The sequence below is a fragment of the Oryctolagus cuniculus genome, chromosome 21 (genome assembly GCF_051225735.1).
Source record: "Oryctolagus cuniculus isolate XC-2025 breed Fujian yellow rabbit chromosome 21, ASM5122573v1, whole genome shotgun sequence".
NCBI lineage: Eukaryota > Metazoa > Chordata > Mammalia > Lagomorpha > Leporidae > Oryctolagus > Oryctolagus cuniculus.
The window spans coordinates 19,585,060-19,611,424 of NC_142887.1; the positions used below are offsets into that span (position 1 = coordinate 19,585,060).

Sequence of the window (26,365 nt, forward strand, 5' to 3'; positions counted from 1 at the left end):
ACTTCTGCATGCCAGCACCGATGGACATCTGATTGTCTCCACTTCGAGGCTGCTAAGAATGGGGCTGCTAGGCAGGTGTTGTGGTGTAGCAGGTGTAGCCACCGCCTGCAACACTGGCATCCCATGTGGGTTCCAGTTTCAAGTCCCAGCTACTCCACTTCTGACCCAGCGCCCTGCTAATGTGCCTGGGAAAGCAGCTGAAGATGGCCCAAGTACTTGGGCCCCTGCCACCGATGTGGGAGACCCGGATGGAGTTCCTGGCTCCTGGCTTCAGCCTGGCTCCAGGCCAGAGTGATGTGGCCATTTGGGGGGTACATCAGCAGAGAGAACAGCATTCTCTCTTTCTCCTTTCTCTCTCTCTCTCTCTTTCTCTGTGTGTGTGTGTGTGTGTGTGTGTATAACTCTTCCCTTCACATATACAAAATAAATCTTAAAAAAAAAAACAGGGCTGCTATGAACATTCCTATACCCCTTCTTTGTGCTCAGCATAGGCGTGTGTTCCTACTGGGAATTTACCTGGAGATGGAACTCTTGTCTTCGAATTTGCATGTGCTCAGCCTCAGTACATAGTTCCAGTCTCCCAAGCCCCAAGTTTAAAAACTTTTTAGCATACACAAGCAATGCAACCTAGGAAAATCAGAAAATCTAGGTAAGAAGTAAGCAATAAAACCATCCACAATTACCCTACCCAGGAATCACTCGTATTTTGGTGTGTCAACTTTCAGTAATTTTCTAGGCAAATCTATATATGTGTGTGGGTTTTTTTTTTTTTACAAAGAATGATTCTGCATATACTACTTTTTTATTTAACAAAAGATTGTGAACATCGTCCCCAAACTCAGTAAATGTACATCCACTCACAACTTCTTTTTTTTTTAACCTTTCATTTGGAAAATGTTCAACTATGAGTGGAGGCAGACGGAACAATAAAATGAACTCCTATGTGCCAGATACTCAGATTGGGGATGGTCAACTCGTGGCCGGTCTCGTTTCATTTTCACATCACCCTCTGCCCCGTTATTTCCAAACATTCCATCATTTTACATGTGAATGTTTCCATAGCTGTTAACCACCGGGGCCAGCACGTGGGCACAGTGGGTTAAGCCGCTGCCTGTGATGCCAGCATCCTATATCATAGCACGAGTTTGAGTCCTGGTTGCTCTGATTCCAATCCAGCTCCCGGATAACGCACCTGCTTTTCCAAGGTGCATTTCCAACACCAGCACCGAAAGTAGCATAATTTATGGAACCAATCTCTCCTCCTTGGAGTTCTTGTTTATTTCCACTTTGCTCTCCTTTTATGCTTAGATGGACACCATCAGGGTCATATCGTTATGTACTAAAGGATAAATTTCTTAGGATAAATTCCCAAGATGCACAGCGTTATTCTGCCCACTCAGCGGACTTTGTCTAGGTCACAGCCCGTTTCAGCTCTGAGACAACACTCACCACCCATAACCGCTTGCAACAAAAGGAACTTTGCTCACAAGAAACCATAGGCAGCAAGACACAGCGTGCACAGAGGTCAAACGAGCTTCCGTCGTGGCTTGTGGCCCCTTTGGCTGTAGCATGCGCAGTTCATGCCGAGTTACGTGGAAAACAGAACATTTCCGGGCAGTGTCCAGTGGAGCCAGAGGCAGAGCCAGCCCGGACCAGGGATCCACTTCCCAGCCCTGGGATTCCGCCCAGGAGCACCCTGGGCCTGCAGCTCCTTGATGGCCTTCACCATGGTGAGCCCGATGTGCGGGTCTAGAACCCAGGAACCCTGCTCCACGGCGGGGCTCGGACCCCCGCCCCGTCTGGACTTTCTCCATGTGAACTGGTGTTTTCTGCAGGCAGGATTTCTCCTCAGACAAAACGAAATCTGTTTAAAAAGCCAGGGAGCCCACAGGTCCGCCTGTGCTGTGCTCAGGGGCCACACACAGGATGCCCCACCGGGCAGGAGGGGACACCCCTGTCATTCATCCAACCCAGACCCGCCTGGGTGCAAAGTAATCATAATAACAGGATCGTGGGCAGTTCAAGCCCTGTTATTCCAAAATTAAGGCTTAGTAAATAACGTTTCAACAGGCATTAATTTCCTCTCAGTTCTGTTCCAAAAGTGCAGGCAAACAAGAATCGTCTTTAAAACCAGCCTCCCCGCACCTCCCCTCACCTGAGCTAATGTGTCGACGGACAGAATCACACAAGGAGCCCTCAGAAAGTCCAGAGATGCATGTGATTAAAAGAAAATACTATGCACAGATTTCTAAAACAAATTTTTGCATCAAAACAGAATTAATTCCATTTTTCTATGGCTTTTTTGAAATACCCTCATGGATCCTGGCTTTTGGAGCTAGCCTGAACCTCGACTCCACCGTCTACTAGCTGCTTGAGTATGAGCAAGTTACCTAAGCCCTCAGTGTTCTCATCTGTAAAAATGGGGATAATAATAAACCTACTTCATAGGGTTGTGGTGAGTTTAGTGAATTTAGCTTCGTACGCCAGGCACACAAACGTTACGCACACACATCCAGAGCCCGTAGCTCTGACGACTGCTGTATACACTTCGCCCCAGCTGCTTGGCCACACCACACGAATTCTGTCCGTTCTGGAGGTGAGATTTTCTTATCACGCGTGCAGGGACTCAGAGCTGTCTCACTGGAAGAGAAAAGGCTGGGCCAGCGCCGTGGCTCACTTGGTTAATCCTCCACCTGCGGCGCCGGCATCCCATATGGGCGCCGGGTACTAGTCCCGGTTGCTCCTCTTCCAGTCCAGCTCTCTGCTGTGGCCCAGGAGTGCAGTGGAGGATGGCCAGGTGCTTGGGCCCTGCACCTGCATGGGAGACCGGAAGGAGGCACCTGGCTCCTGGCTTCAGATCAGCGCAGCACGCCAGCCGTGGCAGCCATTTGGGGAGTGAACCAACAGAAGGAAGACCTTTCTCTCTGTCTCTCTCTCACTGTCTAATTCTGCCTGTCTAATGGAAAAAACAGGCTGAACAAGAAGCAGGCCTACGTGGGGTGGGCGGTTAGCGCCACGGTTAAGACCCCCGTGTCCCACTGCAGAGCACAGTGCCTGGGTTCAGTTCCCGGCTCCAGCCTCCCACTAATGCAGACATGGAGAGGCAGCAGTGGCAGCTCCAGTGACCCTGCCCTGGCCCCCACCTGGGAGACCTGGATGTGGAGTTCCCAGCCTCAGGCTTGGGCTGTTGCAGGATTTGGAGGCTGAAGCAGAGACAGAGGTTCGCTCTCTTACTCTCTCCCCTTTGCAAAGAAATGAAGAAACCTTGCTAAAAAGAGATCCACCCAGACCTCCTTCCTCCACACCCACAACCCCGTCATACTAACCCGGATCGTGAGGACCATTTCTTTGGGCTACAATTTTATGTCTCTTCTTGTCTTTTTTCACTTAGCCCCATGTGCCGGCACCTGGTGTGCCCCTGAAGGAGCTTCCCATCCCCTCCCCCCAACTGTCCATAAACTGCAGGTTTGCCAGGTGGGAGGAGGAGGTCCATGCTTACTGAGTGCCTCCCTGCCATTCTTCTCACAACCACAAGGTGTCTCCATAGAGGTCGGGGCTTCCAGGGTCTCCCAGGCCACGCAGGCCATGGGCATAGACATCTCTGCGGGGCCACAGCATCCCGGCTATCAAAACCCATGGTGCTGGGGTGGGTGCCCTGCTTCCCCTGGGCTCCAGGGTGCACTTCCCCTCTCGGTCTGAGAGCGGCTGCCCTGCCGTCTAACCAGAGAGGTTTTCTGATCCTTTTGCTGACACCCTTGTGGGAAGAACACAGTCTATGTCTGCTTTTGCTAATGAGATGCCCAGCTAGTTCCACAAGGCACCTCAGTCAGTGTGCGACGAGGTGAACAGAAAGGACTCCCCGAAGTCAGATGACCCCCGTCCTCCCCACGGCGCCGTCCACCCCACCCCGGGGTCAGGAGGATGCCTCAGCAACTTGCCTGAACTCCCTCTCCCCCAGATTCCCCATGAAGACAAGAACAAAGCCGGCAAGAACACCCAAAGGGGCACTTTCCTGCCCTGAGCCACAAAATGCGGGACAGGCAAATCAAGCAGCCCGAGGAGCGCCGGGAGTGATGATGCTCCAGCGGCCCCCGTAGCTGCGGCTGCCGCAGACGGTTTCGGGGGTCGGGCAATTCTGTCCTCCTGTTCTCAGCAGGCCCAGGGGTCCTGTTGGAAGAAGCAGCATGGCCCAGCCTTTCGGCACGTCTGATTGTGTGTTTAGCTTTAGGACCCGTTCAGGGTCAGCCTAGCTCCGAATGAACAGGTGCGTCTCAGCAGAACAGGAGTGCAAAGTTAGGGAAACCGATTAGAACCGTGTTCCACAAGACAGCCTTTGAGTCAGAAAAGCTTACGCAGGCTTTCATTAGATAAAGCCAGACCCACGCGGTAAGTTGACACAGAAACCTGTCTTCATCCCTGCCCAAGACAGCTTCCAATGCGCATTCACCAAAAAGCAACCCCTAGATGCTGGGGACTTGGAATAAGGGTCAACTGTTAGCGCAGCCCAGGGGTGGACGGGAGCAGGGGTTGTGGGAGGAGGCAGGTGTACCAAGGCAGAGGCCCCCCTGCACAGTTCCGGGGGAGTCGCTTGCAGTGTAGGCTTGAGGGTGAACAAGGCCACCCAATGCAGAGCGTGGCACCCGTGGCGGCCTGGGGTTGTGCACCGAGCACCCTCTACGGCTCTGAGCCCAAGGGGCTGTCCTTTCTGGTCACAGCACCTCCACCTGCCTCGGGAATCCTCTTCCCCCAGTTCCATGCTTCGGGTTTGAATGGGTCTGACCAAGAGGCAGGACAGAGCCTGTGACCCAAGGCAACCCCAGGGGACAGTACATCCCCTGTGCAATGGGCACGTGAGCCCAGGCTGACCCCCGAGACCCTGGGGGCTGAAGTAAGGGTGTGTGTGGAAACTGGGGGAGAAGAAGCTGAGGGCAGGAGCAAATGATGAACTGAAGTCCGTGCCCCTAAAGAGTGACCGTGAATTTCAGGAGATAAAAACAGGAGCTTCAAGAGATGAGCCAGGGGCGTAGGGGCCGGGGGGAGGCGAACCCCACGAGGTTCTGAGTGAGAGTGTCTGTGTGCTGGATCCCCAGACACAGCTTCCAGAGGGGCCTGCGTGCCCGTGTGTTGGGGCTCACTGACTGTGAGCCTTTTTCGAGGTTCTTTTTCCCTTTGGAAGCGTCTGGTCTAGAAAAGGTGCTAGGAGATGACCTGGTGCAAGGCTGCGGAGAGGGGCAGGTGCCTGGTGCGGTGGGTAAGATGCCAGTGGGGACGCTGTATCCCGTATGGGAGTTCCTGGCTCAAGTCCAGGCTCCACTTCTGTTTGCACCTTCCTGCTGATGCATAGACACCAGGAGGCAGCAGGTGTGGCTCAGAGCCCCCAGTCCCTGCTGTGCCAGTGGGAGTCCCACATTGACTTCCCTGTTCCTGGCATTTGCGTGGCCCAACCCTGGCTGTTGTAGGCATTTGGAGAGTGAACAAGCAGATGGAATGTCCCTCTCTCTCCTCTCTCTCTCACCACCCCAGGCGATCTTGTGCCTTATCCCGCCGTCTGCTGTCTGTGCTGAAATCGTAAGGCAGGACTGCTCTGGAACCTGCCCACGTGCACTGAAGGAAGTGTCCCCCGCACGCAGCCCCACGGGGAGTGCTCCTTCCCATGCAGTCCTTAACCACGCCTGGTCATAGTGGGCGCTCCAGGATGGGCCCACTTCGCAACTGCAGGCTGGCTGCCAACCACCTGCCCTCATCCTGAGCCTCTGTCTCCCTACACTGACAGGCAGGAGGGCACCGTGGAGAAACAGGTGCCTCCAGAGTCTTCCGTAGTCAGACTCACAGAGACAGAACAGGAGCGTGGTTGCCGGGAGATGGATTTGCAGGTAGCCCCGGCAGAGACAGCAGGAGCTGCATTTGTCCAGAGGTACAAAGGCTCCGTCACGCGAGATGAATTATGTTCTGCGGATCTAACATACAGCATGGTGACCATGGGCAGCCATGCTGTCACGTATACTGGGAACCTTAGCAAATAGATGCTAAAAAAAAAAAAAAGTGTGTAAGGTGATAGGTATATTCGATATCTTGATTGTGGTGATCACTTTGCAACATATATACACATACAAACCATCCAGTTGTGCATCTTACACATCTACAATCTTAAAAAAGGACTGCGGTTCCAGGATTCGGACAGACCCGAGCCCTCTTCTCGTTGTGTGATTTGAGGCAAGTGGCTTCGTGGCTGTGAGCCTGGTCCTCCCCACGTCCTTGAAGCGAGAACAGCTCCTGCCGTGTCAGGCTGTGGTGGGGATTCAGCGAGACAGCGGGAGTGAGGCGCAGGGCCCTGCGGGACCCTCCAAACGAGCTCTCCATGGCCTGACTGTCGCCACGATGATTTTCCAAGCCCGAGCCCTCTGTCCTCAAGGACACTTGGCTTCTGCAAGGCCCTTCACAAGCCGTAACTTGCTGCTGATATGATGGGGTAAAGAGACAGGCTCAGGATGGGGAGGGGAGAGAGGGGAGTGGGAAGAGGCGCGTTAGGCTCCTTAACAAGGCAGCCTTGGCCCTGCTCCCTCTCCAGCGAGGTTCAGAAACACGGTTGCCTAGAAACCAGTGCCGTGGAGGGCTGCGGATGCCTTCCGGAACTCACCCTAATTGGGATGCATATAGAAGAGTTTGTTGACACTTGGCAGGGTTTTTATTTCTTCCTCCAGAAGAGATGCAGCACTCTTAAACATGTACAGATGCTGACTCGCAGGAATGAAAGAGGAGCCCTGAACCAGGGCACCTGCTAACCCTATAGAAGCTGGGGGCCGGGGAGGGGACAGGCAGCCTCGGTCAGCTTCCTCCAACAAAATGACCATTTTAAATCACAGCCGCTACGCTTGCATTTCAGGACATTGCTGGGGTCCAGGGCTGACTCCAGGGCAGGATGCTGTGTGTATGAGGGTGTGTGCGCGCAGCGTGCATGAGAACAGGGAAGTCACAAAAGCTTGCAAAGCCCATGAGATTCCGCCATCAATCAAAGCCCTACACGCGCGTGCTGTGTAACCTGATTTTCAGAGCTGGATCTGTGCTCCCTTTGGGGGTGTAAACACCACCGGGAGTCATGTAACCCAAGGTAGGTCAGAGACCGCGTGCAAGCTGGAGAAATAACGTTCCTGAGCGGCACAGAGACGGCCTGTTTGATTTGCTCACCTCCTCCGGAACACGGCTCAGGTTCCCCAGTGGAAAAGGCACCTGTTTCAAAGGTATCCATTTAGCTCTACAGTGTTTGGATCATCCAGCTTCTTCAAACACACTGTTGTTGCCTGACCCATCCAAAGAGAATGCAGCTGCACCATGGTGGTGGGAGGTGGTGTCCTCTTGCAGAGAGAGAGAGAGATAGAGAGAGAGAGAGCTCCGTTCAGTTAGGATTTTTAAATCCAAGAATTGCAAACAGCTTGATTATTCATGCAATAACATTTTAGGGGTCCTCCCTTTGTGCCAGTCATGATGCCAGGTTCTAAACACACTGAAAAGATTCAGAGATGGTCTTCACCCCCTCCAACAAGGAGCTGAGGCCAGTCGTGGGGGTGGGAGGGAGGGCTCCGCCAGACACATCAATCAGCAGTTCGTGGGAGCACTGATTAGGGGTGCCCAGCCCCGACGGGACACGCAGAGCTACCTTCCTGCAGAGGTAAGGGGCTGAGGCTCCTCTCTGAGGAAGTTTTAGAGGATGAGAGAAGTTAGCCTGGCGAAGGGGCGCATTCCAGGCAGCGCGTGAGCTGGGGAAGTGCACAGTTGCGAAGCAGAGTCTTTGGCATTGCTGGAGCACCAAATGGCCCGGAAAGGTCTAAGGAGGCGGGGCACGCCCACTCTTGCAGAGCCCTGTTGGCTGCGCTGCAGGGTCTGGAGGTGCCCTGTGGTATAGGAGAGGGCCAGAGGTCTAAGGCTGTTGGCGAGTTACGAGAGAGTGGCAGGTGTCCAGGGGAGAAGTGACAGCTTGATGTCAGCGCCTGGATGGGAACCAGTGGGTAGAGCCCTGAGAGAGAGCAAGGCCAGGCCACACAGAGGGAGAGGAGTCACTGAAGGACTTCAAAGAGCAAAGTGATGCATTGGTCACAGGAGGCACCTCTTCTCGTTCAGGAAGAGACCTTGGGTGCAAAGTGGGAGACCAGAGGATCACGGGAGCACAATGTTGGTCATTGCACTGCCAAGATTTTGGAACTCTGCTCCTGCAGCTAAACGTGTCTGCTCTTCAGTTCCTTGGGTGGCACCTAGCACCCTAGTACCTAGTACCTAGTACCTGAGAGAGTGACACTGGGCTGGGCATCCTGAGCCCCGCCCCCACCATCACTGCCCTGGCTCTGCCTCATGCTTGCCCTGTGAACCCCTCTCCTCTCAGCCTCAGCTCCCTCAGCTCTGCAAAACAAGGCTTTCACCTCCAGAAGGCTCAGTCTGGCTTCCGATTGAGGATAGACGTCACAGCAGTGGTTCCCAAGGGCAGGTCACGCCCGCCCCAGTGGAGGGCTTCGGCTCCCAGGTGCCAGTGAAAGCACAGAGACTTTGAAGGCAGGGGCAGACATTTGTGCCTCCTTTGTCAGCCTTGCACAGGGCCTCGTGCACTGTTGGTATCCAGTAGACACGTCGGGAAGGTAGGCACTAAATGAATTACCTTGGAAAATCAGACGACATATATGTAAATAGGGTTGGCAAGTTGCGAAGAGATTTAGATTAGATACTGACAGTAAATGCACAACTCATGAGACACACGGGTCTCTTAATTGTTGAGATGAATAAGAAGAGAATCGACCTCCAATAGGAGGTCAAATAATCAGCCTAATCCTTACCCACGAAATCAGCTAGCCGCTTTCTAAGTTGGTGATCGAAAATAATATAAGTCCCCAATTATGTGCCAAAGGAAGGGTGAGAAAGGGTGGAAGTAATGAGAACAATATGGTGTCTGCCTCCAGGGAACTTAATTTCTACAGATCCGTTTAGCCAAAACTCTGAGGCTGCTTTGCATAGAGATACAGCCTGTTTTGCATCTTAATTTCACTCGTCAGCGTACGTACTCATTTCATCTATGTATGTATCCTCTTCTACTCGTGGCCCTGGTAATTAGCAATAATATGATTCGGTGGCAAGGACCAATCCTTCCTCTTTACAAAGCCGTTTTGAACATCCAGTTTAGAATTGTACTTTGTGTCTGCACGACAGATTTAACATCTTGCGGCTGGCGCCACGGCTCAATTGGCTAATCCTCCGCCTGCGGTGCCAGCTCCCCGGGGTTCTAGTCCCGGTTAGGGCGCCGGATTCTGTCCCGGTTGCCCCTCTTCCAGGCCAGCTCTCTGCTGTGGCCCGGGAGTGCAGTGGAGGATGGCCCAAGTGCTTGGGCCCTGCACCCCATGGGAGACCAGGAAAAGCACCTGGCTCCTGGCTCCTGGCTTCGGATCAGTGCGATGCACCGGCCGCAATGGCCATTGGAGGGTGAACCAATGGTAAAGGAAGACCTTTCTCTCTGTCTCTCTCTCTCTCACTGTCCACTCTGCCTGTCAAAAATAAAATAAAATAAAATCTTGCAAACTGCTTTTCACGTCTGTTTCCTCGTCCGCGTCGATCACAGCCAATCAGGTCAGAGGAGAAGCTTCCGGAAGCACAGCTGAGACAGGCCCGGGCTGGAGCCCCGGTCCAGCGGGAGGTGGGGGGGGGCAGTGATCCTGGCGGTGGCAGAGGTACTGGTGGTAATGATCATTCACTCCTACTTGATGGAACAGAGTGGCTAATTATTCTGCCCGTATCACACAGAAAATCGCCAGTAGACTTGGAATCAGAACCTGGCTTTGTAACAGGCGTGTGTCAGTGCACACACCGCCTGCAGGTTGCAGATTCGCCTGTCTCCCAGTGATCCCACGGGTGTCTCCCTCTGCCGCGTCTGCCCGCAGGGCTGGGCGCCCCTCAGTTTCTCCCTTCCACCTTCCCCTGTTCCTTTTCTCCACTCCCTTTCTCTCCCCCTTCATTTTCGTTAGTGAAGATCTGAGAGACAGACTCAATTCTTAACCATCCAGAGAAGAAAACCACTTAACATAATTAGGAGGTTTTTGCATACAACTTCTCATTCAGGAGAGCAGAGGTTAATTCCCTGGCCCTTTAGCTTAATACGTCTCATCGCTTACATGATAGCTGAGCGTTTATCCTGCTACCACTATGCACAGTGCCTTCCCAGACCTTTGTGAATTACTTCATAATGCAATTTACTAAATCCCAAAATAATCGCGGTCTAATTAGATGCCTCTTGCCATCACCCGCAGAGGAGAAAACCTCCTAGGCTTGCCACTCGAACCGTGTGCCACTTGCCAGGCGCCCACGGGGCTCACAGCCAAACCACCATCCCAGCTGTGCACCAAGCAAGGCAGTTGTTTGTGCTAGCTATCGTTCATGGTGATGGTGATGATGGTGATGAGGGAGAGGAAGAAAACAACAAAGATGGACTCGGTTTAACCTCCCGTGTTCTAGGCCCTGTGCTAAGTGCCTCTCACATACGGTTTTCAACAGCATCATTAGGCTAGGTGACCATTTATACAGATTTTACAGATAAGGAAACTGCACCTCCAGGAAGTCAGACACTCCAGGCCACTCACTTGCTGAGTGACAAGGAAATGATGGCCGGTTAAAACCAGAACAGACCATTGCCAATACCATGCATTGCCCTCAGGCAGCGCTTTGAGATCCGGCTGCGCAGGCTTTAACGCCAGCCCTGGTTCCTGACCCTGTAGTCAAAGCTTTGAGCCTTAGTTCCCTTGCTGGCCGGATGGGATGTGGCAGGGGTCCAGTGAGATCACACACATGAAGTGCTGAGCAACGCGCTGAGCTCAACCGTGGCTCCGCACCTCCTGTCGTGCCCATTTCCCGCCCACTGTGCCCCCTCCCCGGCCCGCCCAGCCCTCATTCCTCACCGGCTCACTCCTCCTGCCACCCAGTTGCCAGCTGTCTGTCCCAGGCACCCTCACTGGGGACCCCTCTACTGCTAATGCTCATGGAAGACTTTCCTGCTTCTCCATTTCAGGTTCTGTTCCCACGTACCTCTCCAAGCATCTTTGCCTAACCCGTGTATAGAGCCAGTTTCTCGCTACCTTGCCTAAAATCCTGAGAGGAGCTGACTGCGAAAGGCAAAGGTTGATTTTCACCCATGGTTTTATAGGCTCACAGTCCAAGATTGGACAGCCCCATTTGGTCTGGCCTCTGATGAGGGTGCCAGATAGTAGATCATGTGCGTGGGGGGTGGGGATCACCTGGTGATTTTAAGATGCGGGGGCGGGGCGAGAGAGAGAAGCTGGGCCAAACTCAGCTTATATAAGCAATCCTCTTGCAAGAACTACCTCCCAAGGGCATGCCCAAATGACCTAAGAACCCTAGACTCACTGCCCAGACATCGTAACTGTTCCAAGCCTCCAACCTTATCCCATCAACCATTAATGTTAATCTATTGACTGTTAATAAGAGACTTTGAGGCTCAAACATCTGCATGAGTTAGGGGGCCAAGTCACAGTCAAGCTATAGCACCACGGCCCGTGATTCAGCCAAGAATGATGGCGTTTTCAATGTGTGAATCCTGACAGCTTGGGCAAGGGGGCCGGGAGGCCGATTGAGGATTGTCACGTGGAACTGTGTTCTGCTACACAGTGACAGAGCCCTGGCGTCACCACAGCTTAAACGAGATAGAGTCGCCTTCCTCAAATAAAGATTTGCCTTCGGAAGGGAGGTGGCCGGTACTGCTACGATAGTTCCATGGTAATCTAGCACCCAGAGTCCTTCCACGTTTTAATCCACAACCCTTAGTGCTTTTTTTTCCATCCATAAGAACTCCTCATGATCATAAAAAAGGCTGCTTTGCACACAGTCCCGTAGGCAATCAGCACAGGGTTCGGGAAACAAAGAAGGAAGACGGGGAACAGGTGCCAAAGGGCCTACACCACCCAGTTTTGTCAACTTCGTTCAAAGACTTTTCCTAGAAATTTCTCCCAACCACTTCCACTGGGCCCTCATCAGCCCTGTAACCTACCTTCAGGGGCACCTGCCAGGGGTGGGGGGAGTATATATTTTGTTGAGTTTTTCATGTAGCCATATTGATGCCCAAGATAATGTGGCCTGTTACAGAGAAAGCAAAAGAAATGGGTCTTTGTTGGGACCTGGAAATTTCTTCTATTGGGCACGAAGGGGAGAGGAAGGAAAAGAAACCCAACGCGTGCCAGCTGCCTGCTCTTGGCCAGGCTTTGTCTTCAAGGAGCTGACAGTCTAGCAGGAACGGCAGGCGGGTAGATAGGCAGCAGCCGCAGAGTGTGATGAGGGTGATAGTGGGGAGTACGCGGGCAGACATAGGGAGCTGTGGGTGCATTCGGTTTAACCCAGAGCTGGGGGATGGGAGGAGGGAGGAGTACAGACAGTTGACAGTGGGAAGCTTTTCCTAACCCTTGAAGGAGGACGAGAAATCAGCAGAGTGGATATGGTGCTGCAGGGACAGAGCGAGGCACCTGCGACTTCCCGAGGTAGAGGAGCAGAGCAGTGGCTAGGCGAGTGGTTCGAGGCCGAGCCCAGATCCTAGAGCACACTGCTGCCCTGAAGAGGAGGAGTCTGGACTTCCTCCTGGGAACACTGGGAAGCAGGTGGAGGACTGGGGTGGGAGGAGGGGGGCGTGAGGAGCAGAGTGATGAAGTTTGCGTTTCGGAAAGAACCTGGTGGAAGGAGAAAGACCAAGAGTAAAGGAAATAACAAGCGATGGTTCCGGGCTAGGGAAGAAGGTGGGGTGACATTTACCAAGTAGAATCGACATCGCTTCATGGTCCCTCAGTTTGGAAATGAAGGAGAGTAAAGAAACCACAAGTGGTATCTCCATTTCACAGGGGAAGCAAATTGTTTTATGCGTGATCTCTGAATTTCACGCCTTGGTCAAAGAAACATTCTACCTCATGCTTTTGTTCCAGCTCAAACAGTGGTCGCAGACAGTGGGCGCCGCTTGCCCACAGGCATCTCGCTAGGAAATGCTGTGCAGATGTTGGGAAGGAGAAGCAGCCAAAGCAACCTCCTCTCCATTCAGAGTCAAGTTTCATCTCAGGACCCACAGGAGCCCTTCAAAGAGTCCTTCCCTTTGGGCTGAGTCACCCAGAAGGGAGAGAAATCAGTCTGACACCTGACTGGGCAAACTCCCCCCATGGCTGGGCATCACGGTTAGCAACCGCTGGGCTGTGATGCAGTAAGAACGCGGTTGCAGGAAGCACTAAGAATATGTTTGCCATCAATTTGCTGTATACACAATATGCTACCCGTGCAATCTTTCGTGTATGTAGTTGACCTTTATCTCTGGCAATCTTGTCCTATAAAGAAGAGTGAAATCCTCCATTGCAAATCATTAGCACTCAGGAAATGGCTTTAATTTGCATGCTGACAGAGATATTAACTCGGGGGACGGGGGTGGGTGGGAAATAATACAACACGTCCTTTTGTCTGAGAGGCAGTTCAGAAATCTGTGTTGTGACTACTGTTGACTGAAGTTCAATTACTGTAATAAATGTATTCCAAATTTCATCTCAATCGCATTTGCATTTTAATGAATGATTCTCACCTTCTTGTCAGTTTGGCAGCCAGGCTAGATTTATTAAGTTATTGTATAAACAGGGCATTCTAATGCAGGAATTTAAATGCAAAATATTTGCTCGGTGCGTTTGAACTGGGGCTGCGAGTTATTAATTTGCCCACCCTGGAGGATCTGAGGATGACGACTCAGTTCCCTCCATCCCATCGTGCTGTGCTCATCTCTCCACTCCCCCCCCCACCCCCCACCCTGCCTCTGGAATCCGTACATCTGGGTGGGCTGACACAGCAGGGTGCAAGGCAGCCGGGCTGAAACGGGCTGGCCAAGCCGCCAGCCTTCCGCATGCTGGGAATAAGCCGGTTTATTTTGCTATTATTTGAAGACAGTAAAATTTGTTAAGTGGAAATTTCCCATGTAGGCAATTCCCTTCTGCGAACGAGCAGGACATCCCCGAAATGGGCTCGCCAGGAGTGTTTGTCTTCGTGTCATGCTGCCTTCCCCGTCCAAGCACACTCAGCTTTTATCGTCCCATATTTCTCGTAAGCAGAGACCAAAAAAAAGTGAAACCCAGCTGGATGGAGAGCCATAATGCTATTACAAGTTCTGAGGGTTTTTTTTTCCCCAAAGTACATCTGGGCTGTTGGTTTTTAATGAAGTTTTGTGGGGTGCTTTGCTGTAGTTCATCCCATGCGCCCCACACCCCGTAATAGTAAGGTTGGCCATGAGCTCCTCTCCACACCTAGCGGGCTGCTTGCAAGGCCCCTGAGCACAGGGCTGGGACTGTCTGTCTCCGGTGAGCTCCAGCCCTGGGTTCCCTTGGGACCCCTGGGATGGAGTCTGGATGGGAGACTTGTTGCAAGCCCGGTGCCCTCCTGCCATACAGATCCGCCTAACAAGCCTCTCGGAGTCACTGATTGCTAGCAGGTGTCATAATTCTTATCTCCAACTTGCAGCCAGGGGACTAGGCTCCTAAATAAAGCCAGTTGGAAGATTTCTGCTTGGGTTTTTTTTTTTTTTTTTTCAAGGTGTGGAAAGCTGGCTAGACCAGTACACATCAGTCCGTATGTGAATCACCAATCCAGGATCCTGTTCAACATACAGGTTCAGCTTCAAGGAGTCTGGGGTAGGGCCCAAGATTCCGGGATTCTAACAAGTCCCCGGGTGCTCTGATGCAGCTGGGCCACGCCGGAGCAGCAGGCAACTAGAGGACTCCTCTTCAGGAGGAGATGCAAAGCTATAGTTGAAGGCTAATACGAATGGTTGTCAGAAGTCTGGGAGGCCAGCTGTGTGGATAAAACTAATCCCCCAGAAAGGCCTGGAGCTCCCCGAGCCTGTCGGAAAGTTGCTCAGAGGCTTAATCGGATCCACTAGCGACTTCTCAGGAGGAGGTATTAATTACATCACACTCCAGACTGCACCGCGATTTCTCTCAATATGTATGCTATCATGGCTGAGAAAGGCACGTTGCCCTCTGACCGCCAACGTGTTCACGGCTCTGGGCTTGGAATGCAGTGTTCGCCCTTCATTCTGTTGGCGTCCCTTTTGCTTCTTCATGACTCATACATAACTGTGCGTTTCTCCATGGATGATGTATTAGTCACCGAGACGCGTCCTAACAAGCTGCCCCCCACCCTGACACAGTGGTTTGCCGTCTGTAGTTCTTTCATGTTCACGTGCGCGTGGGCTGCCTTAGCGGTTGGCTGCTCAGGGCATGGGTTGCTCGGTGCAGAAAGATCGGTTCTGTGCCTCTGTCACCCTCCAGGGTCCTGTGAGCTTTGATGAGCATGGTTCTCGCGGATCCAACTGGGAAGGCTCAGCCCACGCATGCACTAACATCCCCTCAACCCAAGAAATCTCCTGGTCAAGTTCAAAGTCAGGGGCACTGGGCGATGGCTCCCATGCCTGAATGTGGGGGATGGGGATGTCCCTGCTTTGCCGCTTTCCAGCTGTTACGACCTTCCACACTGACTTAACCTTTTCCCCCTGTTTGCTCGTCTGTGACTCATTCCAGAGCTGACAGTCCCAACAGCAGCTCCCTGTGACTGAGACCTGTGCACTGGACACTCTACTAAGCTCTTGGTGCCCACCATCCCAGTGAGTCCTCCCAATAGCGCTTTGAGGCAGGGACTAACTTTTCGCCTGTGTGAAAACGAAGAAGACGCTGTGGGTCAGAGCGGATCCCAGTCTGTCTGACAGCGCGAAGGAGCCTGGAGCGGGGCCCAGAGCTACGTCAGGCACCATAAGTCCACTTCTGCATGTTCTCACTTCTCCCTGGAAGCAGATAAGTCTGTCCCACAGAGGTTGATAGTAGAACCAAGATCAGCAGAGGCTGGCGAGGGTAGGGCTGGAGAGACCATCGGTGCCTAACACGGAGGAGGAATAACTCCTAATGTGCTCGTGGGGCGACTTCAGTTGGCCACAGCTAACTGCCCACTGCAGAGCAGCTGATAAAGGATTCTGAATGTTCCCAGCACAAAGAGACGAGGAGCAACTGTGGCAGCGGAGATGGCCAGCACCCTAATGGACACCCAGTACCGCACGTGCATGCAGAGAGACGTCACACTGTACCCCATGGCTGTGTATGCTTGTTCTGTGTCAATTCAAATTAAAATGGGAAAGGCCTGTACACCTGTGCCAGAGCCTAACAAAGACCACTGCACACGTGCCCCTTGAGTCCCAAGGCACCTGGACTTCCAGCCCCAAGGAGCCCCGCATCTCCCAGTGCCCCTGACTTTGAACTCGACCAGGTAATCGTCGGGCGGCACTGAGCCCCCATCCGTCACTCATGGACACACATGCAGACTCCTATACAGAGAACACAGGTCCCTTTAAAAAGAAACTCAACCCCTCCCATACCTCTGCTGAGAGGGAGTTGTACTGGGTGGAGGAAGACTCCCAGTTTGTGATCTGCCCCTCCCCGCCGCCAGCCTGCGCAGTAATTATCTTACTCCCCATCATTCCCCGAGATGTTAGCCCAGGGAGTTCCCCACGTGCAAAGCAGGAAGCAGGAGGCCCTGGGTGAGTGGATTTAAAGGCAAAAACTGCTCTTCCTTGCAAATAGCTCCCTTCGCACAAATAGCCTGGTAATCAGCAATAATGATGAAGACGACGTAGGGGACATACAGGGCATTAAATGGGAATTTGCTAAAATATCAAGCATCCGTCAGTGGGCCTGTGTGGTACCGGGGGAGCAGTTCCAGACTCGCTGGGTGAACAGCCCACGGACCCGAGTTCCCGGGATAGACCTGTGTGTCTGACCCAGGGACCCAGATCCTCCCCAGCCCCGTGCACCCAGCAGGCAGATGTAGTGACTGGAGCTCTCAGCTGAAGAGAGGCTGAAATTCCACTGCAAAGCCAGCTTGCCAGCTTCCCCAGACGGCCCAACGTCAACTCCCCCGCGCCCTTTCTGCAGAATTCAGACAGGCAGGCAACCATCACTCCGTCTGCATCCGGGGCGCGTTGCAGACGGGGCTCTGCACGGCCAACTCCCTGTACAGATCTCTAAGAGAACAATGTGCTTCCTAGTCTCAGCACCAGGGGTAGCTCGGCAGCTTTTTAAAACATCCTGTGGCCATTAGGAATCACCTGAGGGTCAGATTTCCTTCTTTGCATTGGCCACCAGTGATGCTCAGGGCCAAATTTGTGTGCTAGCTCAGGTAACACAGATTTTGATACTTGTCTATCTTATTATGTTTTCTTGTTTTTGCTGTCTCCCACCTCTCTCTCTGTGTCTCTCTCTGTCTCTCTGTCTCCCTCTCTCTTTTCCACTAATCTTTTTTGGAATAAGGTCATCCGTAAGCAAAAGACAAGCAAAAAAATTCTTACCAATGTTTTACTACAAAAGTAACCGAGAGGGAGGACTATGACTCCCTTGAGGATGTGTTTATCTGTTTGACCCCAGTGTCTCAAACAGGACTTGACACAGAACACGTGCCCAACACAGAACTCACAAGGAGTTGTCTGATCCTGTGTGGTGTGCCCATTGACTCTCAGGGTGCTAGCAGGCAGCGTGTGCCCCTCAGTATTTGCTGATGATAGGATGATGGGATGATGGTGGTGCAGAGGGGCCGAGTGACTCATCCAGGGTCTCCGTTAGAAGGAAGTGGATCTAGAACTTAAACAAAGTCCATCTGACTTTGGGAAAGGTTCCCGCCCCGCAGTGGCGGCACTTCCCAAGATGGTGGGACGTCGTCTTAGCAGAACTCACCTTTGTTAGCTGCTTTTAAACGCCCCCGCCCTCTCTCTCCCCACCCGCCTCCAGTTTCCTGATCCAGGCCGTGAAGATAGGCCGTGGGTATTTTACCATCCTGAGGGAGGAGACGGCCATGAAGAAGAGGCAGCAGCAGCTTCAGAGACTGCAAGAGGAAGAAAGAAACAAGTTCCAGCCCGCCAAAAAAGTCTCAGAAATCCTCTACGGGGACTCCCTGTTGGTGTAAGTGTGTGGGGCGGCTGTGGCGCCGAGCACCCTGGGAAGGACCCTGGGGAGAGAGCCCTGCCCGGCTGGCTGGGAGCGGCAGCCGCTCTCCTGGAGCGGGGTCCCTTTCTCAGCCTCCACGCCTTCCTCTCCAACCTCACCTCTGATATCAGAAAATCTCCTGGAAATGTCTGTCCTCCTCCCCGCGCTCAGGGGCTGGTCCCTGAGCTTCTGACTTTCACCTTCCTAGACTTCTCCCATGCTGTTCCTTGGGCTATAAAATGCCCTTCCCTGCATTCTCTCTTTCTCTTCCAACTAAAGTTCTTTTTTTTTTTTTAATTGAAAGAGTTACAGAGAGAGAGAGAGAGAGAGAGAGAGATCTTCCAACCGCTGGTTTACTCCCCAGCTGGCTGCAACAGCCAGCCCTGGGCTAAGCGGAAGCCAGGAGCTTCATCCAAGTCTCCCATGTAGGTGCAGAGGTCCATCTTCCACTGCCTACCCAGGTACATTGGCAGGGAGCTGGATCTGAAGTGGAGCAGCCTGGACTTGAACTGATGCCCATATGGGATGCAGGCAGCGGCTTTACCTGCCACGCCACAGCGCTGCCCGTTCCCCCTGCCCCCACTAAAGTTCTCATCGTTAAACACCCAGCTTGGATGCTGCCCTTGGCAAACACTTCCTGGGTTTCACCCCAGCTGTCTCCTGGGCACATTTGTACACATTGTACCCTCCTGGGCACATTGTACCCATGACGTCCGTTGGTAGGCGAGTTTGCCCGATCACACATCAACGCCTCTGTTCTAAGCCCAGGCCAGCGTCTGCACAAAGCAAGTGCACCAACAGTGTGTGTCAGCGTGTTGAGTCAAGTAGGCCTCTTTTGGCAAAGGACCTGTGATTGGGGAACTCCATCAACAGACTGCTCCGCTGTGAAATGTTCTCCCAAATAATCGTAATCATAATTTTTTTTTTGACAGGCAGAGTGGACAGTGAGAGATAGACAGAAAGAAAGGTCTTCCTTTGCTGTTGGTTCACCCTCCAATGGCCGCCGTGGCCGGCGCACCATTCTGATCTGAAACCAGGAGCCAGGTGCAGGACCCAAGCACTTGGGCCATCCTCCACTGCACTCCCTGGCCACAGCAGAGAGCTGGCCTGGAAGAGGGGCAACTGGGACAGAATCCGGCGCCCCAACTGGGACTAGAGCCCGGTGTGCCAGCGCTGCAGGTGGAGGATTAGCCTAGTGAGCCGCGGCGCCGGCCGTAATCATAATTTAATCATAATCCAGGTTGAGCATCTCCAGTCCACAGATCCCAAAAACTCCCAAATCTGAAACTTTGTGAGTGCTCACGTGACGTCACAAGTGGGAAATTGCACACCTGACCTCAATACAATAGGCTGGAACACAATAAAAATAATTAGAAAATTAGCCCCAGATGATGTTATAGAGTAGCTATGAACCCCAAATGAATTTTGTGTTTGGACTTAAGTCTCATCCCTAAGATATATCATTATGTATAAGCAACTATTTCAAAGCCCCCCAAAATCCCAAATCTGAAACGCTCTGGTCCCCAGCGCTTCCAATGAATGATATCTGACCTGTAATGAGAACATCCAGGGCTGGCCTTTGGTACAGCGAGTTAAGCCCCTACTGGAACTCCAGTGTTCCACACTAGAGCAGCAGTTCAGGCCCCAGCTGCTCCACTTCCCATCCAGCTCCCTGCTAATGCGCCTGGGAGAGAAGCAGATGATGGCCCAAGTCCTTGGGCCCCTGCCACCCATAGGGGAGACCCAGGTGGAGTTCCAGGTTCTTGACTTTGGCCTGGCCCAGCCACGGACATTGCAGCCATTTGGGGAGTGAACCAGCAGGTGGAAGATCCTTCTCCCTCTGTCTCTCCCTCTAACTCCACCTTTCAAATAAACAAGATAAATTTCTTTAAAGATAGATAGCAACCATGACAATCAAAGTAGTGCTGCTAATGAGAGTTTGCTGAGTGCTTTATGCACATTTGCTCATCTAAACTTCCAATCATTGCTGTGAGAGAGGAGCTTGTTAGCGCTATTTGAGGGATTTAGGAATGAGGCTTAGAGATGTTCTCTCATTTCTCCCAGAGTTGTTCATTACAAAGCACCCCTGAGTATGAAACTCGGGGGTGCCAGAACTCCATGGACTGTGCCATGCAGTGTGACCCAAATTCGGGGACACTTGGCTTGTGCAGACTGAGTCACGTACGCCCCCGGATGCACGGGAGGTGCTGCAGGAGGCAGGGAGGAAACACACGGCAGAAGTGGCTGCCTTGTCGCCATGACCATGATGGAGCAGCCGCCCCGAGCCCAGCTGCCCGCTAGAATCACCCAGAGTTTTGTTAGAACAGCGATGGCCAGGCCACGTCCCCGGCCAGGCACTCCATGCTCTCGGCGGTGTCGCGTGTCCGCGGTATTTCCTGAAGTTTGCCGAGGCAGTCCCGGTGTGAAGTGTGTTTAAGTGCTGGTGTGTGGGACGGCCATGGCCGGGTTGCCTGTGCAAGTGGACCTGGAAGCCAGGGGAGAGACCCCCTCTTCTCTGTCCCGTCCCCCAAGTTCTGTAGGTGAAGACAAAACCTGGAAAGAACCTCTTGAGTTGTGACTTCTTTTTGTTATTATTTTCTGTTTATTTGAGAGAGAGAGAGAGAGAGAGAGAGAGAGAGAATCTCCTGTCTGCTGGTTCAGTGCCCAAATGCCCACAAAAGCCCAAATTATGCAGGGGCCAAAAGCCAGGAGCCAGAGACACGAGGCAGGTGTGGCACAGTGACAGCATCTGCTGCCTCCCAGGGCCCACATTGGCAGGAAGCCAGGTGCTTCTCCTGGTGTCCCATGGGGTGCAGGGCCCAAGCACTTGGGCCATCCTCCACTGCACTCCCGGGCCACAGCAGAGAGCTGGCCTGGAAGAGGGGCAACCGGGACAGAATCCGGCGCCCCGACCGGGACTAGAACCCGGTGTGCCGGCGCCGCAGGCGGAGGATTAGCCTAGTGAGCCGCGGCGCTGGCAGCCCTCGTGCCTTTTAAGTGGTTCAGGTGGAAGGAATGCTCCCTCTCGCCTGAGTGCAGCTTCTAATCCATGGTCCTAGAACCCAGCTCTCCCCAAGCCGAGCTGAGTTCCCGCGTGCGAGACTTTTATTCAAAGCTTAACAAGTTTAAATCTGCCTGAGATCGCCCCTCTCGTAGACAGGGCTGGCGCTCTCCTTGGGTAGGTTCTACGAGCTGTACAAGACTGGTCATTAAGATAAAACCAGAGGCCGTTCCTGCAACGTAGCCATCAGAGGCCGGGATGGACGCTGGCAGGGAGCAGGAGACTGTTGAGGCCAAGCCCCGTGGCCGATCAAGACTTGGATTTGAGTCCTGACATCCCCCATGCGGCCTTGTAGCTCTGGACAAATCCCCGTACGTCTAGATGAATGGCACCAAATTCCCAGGTGCGTGACAGGATTAAATGAAGGGCTGCTGAGCCCCGAGCCCAGGCTGTAGGTCAGGCTCCACGGCTGTTCGCTCTCACCATGCAGTAAACTAAGTTTGATCTCTTGAAGCCTCGATTAGCTAAAAGCCTTCATTTTAAGGCTAAAAACATTCATGTCCATGAAGGCCAGCAAGCGTCCCCCACCAAGAGCTGTGCCTCTGCAGATGTCATTCTAATCGCGAAAGTATCAAAGCTACAAGTGTTCATTTATAAATCTTTTTTTTTAAAGTAAAAACAGAGTATTTGATCTTCTGCGTTATAAGAGCAAAAGAGATTTTTTTTTTTTCTCCTTTGGATCTGAGACCAAGGAGTAAGTTCTTTCAGACAAAAGTGTTCAGTCTGACAAACTGTAGAGAGAAAAAAGAACCGGGCGTGTCCCCAGAGGTCCCTGCCTGCAAGCAGTCTCTCCCCCTGGGCTCCGTGACCTCATTTCTCCGCTGCAGATTCAGCGGAAAAGGTGAAAAAAGGAAGCCACGGGTAGAATTTGTTTTATTATTGTGGCTGAGAGAAGACATAAAACCCGAGATTAAGGAGTGTAAAAGCTGGGTTAACTCTTGCATATTCTAAACCGCTGGGAGACAAGGCTGAGGTTGAGCCAGCAAGATAAAGCACTGGGATGTATTTATTTGCTTTTTTTTTTTTTTTTTTTTTTTTTTTTGCAGTGGGTTTGAATAGAGTCAATAAAAAGTGGACATTGGCACCGGACCCTGACCCCAGCTCTGTGTTAAGTCTGTGACCCCAGGGTTGTCCTTAAATTCCAGGGGGAAGGAAAACGCTTGTGTCCCTGCATCACTCCTGTGGCCCTCCCTGCTCGCCGCCCCCACACCATGCCAGAGTGATCTCTGCGAACTGTAACGTGCTCCCAGCTGTACACCCTTAATGGCGTCCCATTCCTCTGCAGAGTAAGGCAGAACCTGAGCAGGGCGTACAAGGCCCTGGGTGGACCGAGCCCTTGGCTTGCCCAGCCCCCCATCCCAGTCACACTCCCTTAGCACAGTGGAGCTGGTCACCTGCTGAGAACTTGGCTCTCTCCCCCTGAGGGCCCCCTTCACCGGCTGCTGCCAGTTTCCTCACAGCATGGAGTCCCTGACAGTCCCTGGAGCCCTGCCTCGGGCCACTTCTAGAACATTCCACCACATCAGCCAGTCACAGAGCCAAGATCCAAGGGGAAATGGATGTAGACCAAACTCCCTGTAGAAGGCTGTGTGTGCACCATGTGGTCTCCCGCTGAGCACCTACTCCCCCCACCCACCCCCAGGTCCTGTGTGTTTGAGCTGGCCATCTCCCCCACTACTGACCGTGGAGAGGCAGGGTCTGGCCCAGCCATTGCCACATCTGCAGCCCCCAGGAGGAGATGTTCAGTCACTATGGGTGGGGAGGAGTGAACCAGGGAAGTCGTCAATGATTCCACCCATGCAAGTGCTTAGGCTGGGACTCGGGGACTACAAGGCACCAGGAAACAGGCAGGGATTGGGGTTGGTTACGGAGGAGGGGAGTGAGGATCCAGGCACACGTGGACTGGGAGCAGCCCGTGAAAGTCGAGCCTTGTGCCAAGCTGGCGAGTGAGCGCCAGTCCTCAGCTCTGGCCGACCCCCACTGGTGGGAACGCAGGGCCCAGGGTGGCCAGAGCCTTGAAGCTTTTCCAGCTCTATGTGAAATCTCTCAACTTAAACATGTAAGGAACTGGAGCCGTGGCAAGTAAAGCGGCTGCCTGTGACGCTGGCAGCACATATGGGCACCAGCTCATATCCTGGCTGCTCCACTTCCTATTCAGCTCCCCGCTGATAGCCTGGGAGAGCAGTGGAGGATGGCCCAGGTGCCTGGGTCCTGGCCACCCGCATGGGAGACCCAGATGAAGCTCCTAGCTTGAACTTGAGTGTTGCAGCCACTTGGGGAGTAAACCAGCAGATGGAAGATCTCGCTTTCTTTCTCTCTATAACTCTTTCAAACAAATAAACCTTTATATTCACACACACACATATATAATCAGTTGATCCAGTTGTAGGCACACACAGTAGGCTAATTAAAACATGGCCTTGGATAACATATATAATATATATATATATAATTATCCACACACACATACACCCTATGATCCAGGCATACAAAAACCAAAAAAGAAACCATTTTGTATAACTGAAATGACTTGGTTCATGGTGGTCATTGAAAAACATTTAAATGTGGTGCTCAGTCGCTGTCTCTATTACACAGGCGAAAAGAACTCTCATCTGGCTCTTTAAGAAAGCATGCCTAACCCCTGGGGTGCTGTGCTGGTGTCCCCCACGATCCACCTGCTGATCTTGTCTACTCCCTTCACCCCTCCCACAGAACACACGCTACAGGGTTTTTCCTATGCTGTCTTCACCAACTGCATGGAGAACCCTCCTCACTCAGCTGGGCACGTTGCCTGGCAGGTGCTCATAGGATCCACCAAATAAGCTGTGGCCAGAAAAGAAGGTGTTGGCAGCAGCCACGGTCATTCACCCTGGGTCTGTGTTTCTGCTTTGCCTTCAGCACCCACGAAGAGAAGTTTAAGAAACTGGGGACCGGAGCTATACTTCGCCCATTCACCCCCGTCCATAGCTGCATCCTCTCCTCCTGGCTGCCAGAGGCTCACATGTGAGTAGTCTTCCCCGCCCGACCGTTTGCCTGGCTGGCTCGGGACTGCAGCCGAGCTGAAAAGACTCCACAAGCTAACGTGTCGGGAGCCACCGAGCTGCTCCTCCTTCCTCTCGAAAGGGGACATGAAGCCTGGGGCCAGCAAAGCTATTCAGTGTCCACAACTGGACACAGTGGCTCAGAGCTAAGTGGCAAATCAGCTGGAATTGAGTTATTCCATCCTCTACCAAGCCAGACGCTCTAATGTCAGATGGTTTGCAGAGCCTAGGAAGATCCGTCTGCAGCCCTCGCTGAGTGCGTTCAAGAACATCTTGGCCACGGTTCTGGGGGCAGGATTTCCTCCCCCTGCTCGAGGAGCTGTTCCCCAGTGAGGTCCCTGGAGTCTCCAGCCCACAGCATGAGCTCACTGATGCGTGGTCTCACGCCATCACCACTCACTTGTCTTCTCACCCCATGGCATCCTGCTCCCCTTGTGTCTATTCCAAAGAATGCCAAGTCCCGTGTTGCTTTCGTGCTAGTTGGCGCTTTGCAACTGACAGATTTTGGGCACGGAGATACAGGCTTTGGACTCTAGGGCAGAGCTGGTCAAGCTCAGGATCAGCAGTTCTTTCCCACGGAGGGTTACCCTGTGTATTGTGGATGTTTAGCAACACCCATGGCCTCTACCGTTCCATGCCACCAGCCCAGCCGCTTGGACCCAGCTGTGCTAGCAGCTGTGTTAGCTGTGGACAGGACCACAGATGCCCTGGGAGCAGAAGTACGCACTGCCCTTACCCCCATATGGAGCGCCCACATTGCTCGTATAGCTTTAAGGCAATGCGTTCTTTTGAGAATAATTCCTGTCGCTCCCCCACTCGTGGAGGAACGACACCGGACCCTGTGCTGTTCTCTTTCCCCGGCCCTTCCCGGGTTTGCTGCCGTTCCCCACCCCCCACCTCCGCAGAGGGGCAGCACCCCTGCCGCTTTCCCCGCTTCTGCAGAGGAGCGGCACACCGCTGGCCGGCTCTCTCAGGGGTTGCTCAGATGTTCCCGGTGCATGTTGTCTTTCTCCTCCTTTATAGTCCTCTTCCACCAATCCCAACTCTGCTGGCGTTCTCTCCCCACGTGCTGAGCACGCTGCTCTCCTCCAATCAGGAGCAGGATCAGCTCCTGCAGCTTGTTAGTTGAATTGGTGAGGCAGCTGTGTAGAAGTTGTTTACTCTTTCTCAGCGCCATATGATGGGAGATCAGATGCATAGAATTAGTCTTAGCAGTTCCAGTAATTTAGTCTAGTCTCAGTTGCTCTCCACAATTCCCCCTTTCTTTTTATTCTTTGGCGTTGATACGTGCCTGTCTTCGGTGCCCCGCGGCACATACTCTGCTCAGTTAGAGTTGCCCACAGGTGCTTATCACCCTACCAATCAGGCAAACCAAATCTGGGTCCTCTCATCGCCATGTTGTGGGGAGGCTTTTAGGTGCTGATGCGTGCCTGTGTTCAGTGTCCTGCGGCACATACTCTGCTCTGCTAGAGCTGCCCACAGGTGCTTATCGCCTTACTAATCAGGCAGACTGAATCCAAGCCCTCTCATCGCCATGTTGTGGGGAGGCCCTTTTTATTTCTCTATTTCTCTCTACCTCCGGGCATTCCTATTTCTCTTATTTTACTTCTATCTCCCTCCTATCTGTGTGGCTTCCCAGCTCCGCGCACGCTCCGTGGTCTCCGTGGCCTCCGCGGCCTCTGCACTCACCCCACACTTCTCTTATCTGCTTGCGCCCCACGCTCTCCACTCGCGACCCGTGCACTCTCTCTGCGCGCGGCAGCTTCCGTGAATCATGGCCTAGCTTACGTTTCCATTATAGTTTAGCTTCGGTCTTTGTTCCCCGGGCTAATCTGACGAATCCCAACCTAGCTTACGTCTCCGCTTCGGCCTACCCCCGTGGCTTCACTTTCCCTAGCTTATATTTTTCTCTCCCCGGTACTTTTCCTAGCTTTCTTCCAGCAATATTTCTCTTTCATTTCTCCTAGCTTCTCCCCGCAGTCCATATCCGACTCTAAGTTTCTTCTAGCTTACTTTCGCTTTCAATCTTAGATTTCTCCTAGCTTCTCCCCGCAGTCCGTATCCGAGTCTATGCCTAGGCTTTCGCTAGCTTCTTCCGGCACTTTTTCCATCCGGCTTTTCCCTAGGCTCTGCCTAGTCTCTCTCCAGTATTTTCCCACTTCTTCCCTCCTAGGTTTCATATCCGAGTCACGCACCATTATGTCGCTCCCCCACTCGCGGAGGAACGACACCAGACCCTGCGCTGTTCT

The 26,365-nt window shown here is 52.9% G+C and overlaps 1 protein-coding gene across 2 annotated transcripts in view; it reads left to right on the plus strand.

Moving 5' to 3' along the window:
* The window catches only part of CCDC60 (coiled-coil domain containing 60), a 190,618-nt gene that overhangs the window by 97,316 nt on the left and 66,937 nt on the right, over positions 1–26,365 (plus strand). For both annotated transcript variants that reach the window (XM_051826621.3, XM_089323258.1), the window contains exons 3-4: positions 17,820–17,990; positions 23,974–24,078. In XM_051826621.3, the coding sequence (XP_051682581.3) occupies positions 17,820–17,990; positions 23,974–24,078 (276 nt within the window). The remainder of the gene's footprint in view (positions 1–17,819; positions 17,991–23,973; positions 24,079–26,365) is intronic.